Source organism: Oncorhynchus clarkii, chromosome 9 (genome assembly GCF_045791955.1).
Source record: "Oncorhynchus clarkii lewisi isolate Uvic-CL-2024 chromosome 9, UVic_Ocla_1.0, whole genome shotgun sequence".
Taxonomy (NCBI): domain Eukaryota; kingdom Metazoa; phylum Chordata; class Actinopteri; order Salmoniformes; family Salmonidae; genus Oncorhynchus; species Oncorhynchus clarkii.
The window spans coordinates 73,552,206-73,556,710 of NC_092155.1; the positions used below are offsets into that span (position 1 = coordinate 73,552,206).

General features: G+C 39.8%; 1 protein-coding gene across 1 annotated transcript; it reads left to right on the plus strand.

The window, feature by feature from the left end:
• The first annotated feature begins 434 nt into the window (after window positions 1-434).
• LOC139416933 (late endosomal/lysosomal adaptor, MAPK and MTOR activator 5) lies at window positions 435-4,128 on the plus strand. The gene is made up of 4 exons (XM_071166117.1): window positions 435-593; window positions 681-742; window positions 2,353-2,470; window positions 3,192-4,128. The coding sequence occupies exons 1-4, from the start codon at window positions 559-561 to the stop codon at window positions 3,250-3,252; spliced, it is 276 nt and encodes a 91-aa protein (XP_071022218.1). The 5' UTR covers window positions 435-558; the 3' UTR covers window positions 3,253-4,128.
• The last annotated feature ends 377 nt before the right edge of the window (window positions 4,129-4,505 follow it).

A 4,505-nucleotide genomic window follows, 5' to 3' on the forward strand; every position in this document is an offset into this window, starting at 1 on the left:
TAGAGTTTACACTTCCTCTTCCAATTATAAATGTGGAGACTACCAAATCTATTACTTTTTTTAAAATGTTCATTATGTCTACTTTTCCTTGACACCACCATTCACCTGATAATAAGACAAGACATGTGATCAACATTTTTCTTGCTAAAATGAGGCGGGTCCCTGGGGTCACCAGTTTGCCTGGGTTGTGGTGTCTAAGCAAGAAAAGCTTGAAGCTCCCTGGCCTATTTGGTAAAGGATAGCCACTTACCAAAAATATAGTACATTGTTGACATTGTACATCTATTGCTTTTGGGGGGAAAAAACAACTGTTCTTACGTTGCTTTACCACCGATGTCTGTTTAAATGTTATAACATTGTGTTATTTCTCCCCCTCCTTTCCCATTACAGAAAGACCAGACGGAATCGCGTTTGGTGTAATTTTGCCTTCACGCGTTTCCGTAGGAATGCGTATCACGTGAGTTCGAGAAAAAGTCAGGAAGCAGACAATCACAAACACTTTCTTGCAAAATATCAAATGCATTAACTGCAGTTAACTCGATTTAGGCTTTTGTTATCATGGAGTCGACCCTCGAGCTACATCTTGATGATACGTAAGTGATTATCTGATCGAGACTCGTACAAAACCGTTACATTTTGTGTAAACATTCCTGAAACGTGTATCCATGTCGTTTTGATAGCATGAAAAATCCAGCCATTATCGGAGTTCTCTGCACCGACCAACAGGGACATATTCTAGGCTGTAAGTAAAATACAAATTTCTTGTTATTTTCATTATTTATGTTATTATTCAGCAGGCAAACATTTGACTGACGGTGTTTGAAAAGTGTGAAAATATCCCCTTGAAATGGCAGTAGCTAACGTTACAAATATTAGATAATGCAATAAGTAAAATGAATAGTAGCTATAGCCCAAGCTTGTTCTTTGGTAGGGGGTAAATCCATTTAAATTCAATCACTTTTTGACAGCACCCCTCTTTGTATGGAACGAAACCTTCCATACATATTTTACCATTGTATAATTGCTAATAAAAAGTGACATTTTGTACCCGAATAACAAAACATTCAAGAGATCACCGTGTACAAAGTAGACCTATTTTGCATACCCCACCATAACCCAATAATGTACTCCTAAAGATGTGTAGGCGAGCAAAACATTACTCCTTAAAGGTAGACTCAGCGACATGAAATAGATGCAGAAGGTAAACAGCACCGTGTGGTAATTTCCACAACTCGGTGTGCGTGGCCCAACTTCTCTATGTTGGTGACCTGACAACCACGCTGTGAACCAAGTCATGCACCTCATTCATCTCAATAGTTACTTGTTGCAACGTCATCTCGTGACGTCTACCTTGGATCCTATGTTCTTTTCAGAGCTAGACTGGCTCTGGCAGCCAAAACATCCAAATACTCCCATCTAAACGTGAATCAATTCTCAATAGTGATAATGTTCAATAAACATAAAGCCCTTTTTAATATCACGTCAGAAATAATTTCACAAATGCAAAATACACACTTACTGTTTTAACCGGGTTTATCACAGTTGCAGCCGACTGTATGTTTCTATTCCAACACGTTTCTGGTGGCATTCTTCCGTTACACACACACACGTGTCAGGTGCATGCTATAGCTCATTAGCACAGGTGGTCGGTCGCCTCTCTTCTGTCGGTCTTCCGTAGGCATATGCCGTAACATGGAGATATGGCCGTGTGGGAACAATAGCCCTATAAAGGTGTGTTGTAATTAAACATTTAGTTTAAAAATATTTATTTCTCGTTGATATGAAAGATATGTTCCTTTTATGTTTTGAAAAACCACACGGCTAGCGATGCGTGTTCACGTTTAGACTGAGCGTCAGGTTGATTAACAAAAGCCACCTGGGAAGAAGACGCCTTCTAGCATAGGCACTAAAGGTAGTTAGCGTCTATCAATGGGGTAACCCCCCCATACCATGAGACATGTCTTTATCAATGGAAAAAGAGAAACGGTTGAGATTGATATAATTTAAACGTTTATAAACAGGGTTGTTAAACTATTTCATACATTTTTTGACACTATTTTTTTTGTAAACATGTCATTTAAAAAAAAAAACTTAAATGTAAATTATCTAAAAACATGTCAAATCCCCCCCAAAATTGTTCATATTCGTTGAAGCTTAAACCCTATTTTTACATAATCTGAGGTTTTTGTGTTGTTCCCGCCATCGGTTGAGACATGCTATTGAATACATGGCCTAGCTAATGTATCAGGCCCCCTTTTGATACAAGTGAACTTACCACAAGATCAGCCTACATTTTGCTCTGTTCTTCCATATGACTGAATCTGAGTCTACTTTGTCTTGTGCTTATTTCAGGTCGTGGCTCTCTGTCTGATGAGCATGGTGGAGTGGTGTCTGTACTGGCCAGACAGGTAGCCTCTCTCACCAAAGACCCTACAGACAGCCCCACAGTGTGTCTGGAGTCAGATTCAGGGTGAGGAACAACATCCAATCAGGAGTCAATATTAGGGGCGAGTTCCTTTTGTATCGTTTGGTGCCCCGGGGTTGGTAGAGATTTCAAAATGAACTCACCTTAGTTATATAACCAGTTTAACTGGTCCATTTACTATTTACAAATAGTTTCTAGCACCTTCCTCTTTGCCACTTGTATAGATCATAAAATATTGGATAGGTAATGATGCAAAGTCTGCCCAGCCTTTCCATCAGAGGGAAAGGCCTGACATGTTATCATGTTGTTGATACCTTTGCAAGGTTTTCCTCATCTACATGGCGGGCATAGGTAGGAACTAGGGGTGGATTTGGGACTTGACTGGGAGCTTATCTGCAAAGTGCATGCGTGTCTTGTTGTCTAGTTAGGTTTTCTTTGACTGTGCTGCCACCTTGTGGACATCATAGGTATGCGCACAACTTCATATAGTTCCCTGAACTTCACCTTTACATTGCACTGTGCATATCTGAGCAGTCAAAACAACTCATTTGAAACTATGTGCAAGACATAGGCATAAAACACGGATCCCCAGTGGGCAACATGCAAATTACAACATGACATGCTGCCTATGGTATTTAATGGCATGTCGAGCAGAGCCAGAGTTGGTCAGTTACTGCTGATCAAGGATCAGTTTTGTAGTTTAGTGATGTCTTGATTGAAATGCAATTGATTGGCCACGGGCCATATTGTTTGTTTTCCTCCACAGGAATATTCTAGTGAGAGCACATGGAACCATCACAGTAGCTGTTCATAAGATGTCGTCATGAAGTCGCCCGGTGAAGATGGAGGAGTCTGTTTCTGTTTGTAAAAGCTGTTTGTTCACTAATGCTAAATAATCCCACACAATACTGCCCTGCCAAGCAAAAAGGCAGTAACTGCTTGGAACTGAGAAAAATGGCTTTTATTTACCTTGGTTTAGCAGTTACTGCTAACATGACCCCCATTTTCTCCAACACACAATACAATGGAGGCAGGATACTTGTCTACATGATTAAGCATGTACCTAATGTAGCAAAAATGACATTAACTCATTTTTGACCACATGAGCAGTTACTGCCGTTTTGCTTGGTAGGGCAGAATACATTATCTGGATCTAGGAGGTCACATACAGGTGTTAGAAGATTCCATTTCTTCTTCTTCAACTGTCTGTCTGTTTGGCCAAGAGTCATATTTAACTGTCTGTTTGGCCAAGAGTCATATTTAACTGTCTGTTTGGCCAAGAGTCATATTTAACTGTCTGTTTGGCCAAGAGTCATATTTAACTGTCTGTTTGGCCAAGAGTCATATTTAACTGTCTGTTTGGCCAAGAGTCATATTAAACTGTCTGTTTGGCCAAGAGTCATATTAAACTGTCTGTTTGGCCAAGAGTCATATTAAACTGTCTGTTTGGCCAAGAGTCATATTTAACTGTCTGTTTGGCCAAGAGTCATATTTAACTGTCTGTTTGGCCAAGAGTCATATTTAAAAGTCGAGTCCATACTATTTGAGTTATGTTTTGTTTAAGTTAATAGGTCTGATCAGTTTTTGTACCAATATTTGTTGACCTGGCAATTACTTTTTGGGACATTTTTAATCTGCAATCATGTCCGATATCAAATTCCTGTAGAGATATTGTATTCATATTAAAAGCAATGTAACATCAATATGCAATTTTTCACTTTTGTTATGGTGTCTGTTCTGTAGTAAAAAGCGTACTGCCACGTCAGGGGGACTTAGTTATGTCACACTGTACTGGCTGGACCGAGATCCTAGTTTTTAGTGCAATTGTGAAGTATGCCAAATGAACCTACCGCTTGTTAGGATACTAGATGAACATTGAGTCCTCATCACAGTGCACTCTCTTAAGTGCTGTCTGTTTTCAAATGAGTGGTGTGGCACATGTCCCTCTTGTGGGATGAGTAAGTAAACTTGACCTACAAGCCTACAGGAGTTGAACATTGAGTCTGGGTCACCTCTCACAGTCTCCATTACAGCCGGAAGGTCACCAATAATCAAAATCAGATCACATTTTATTGGTCAC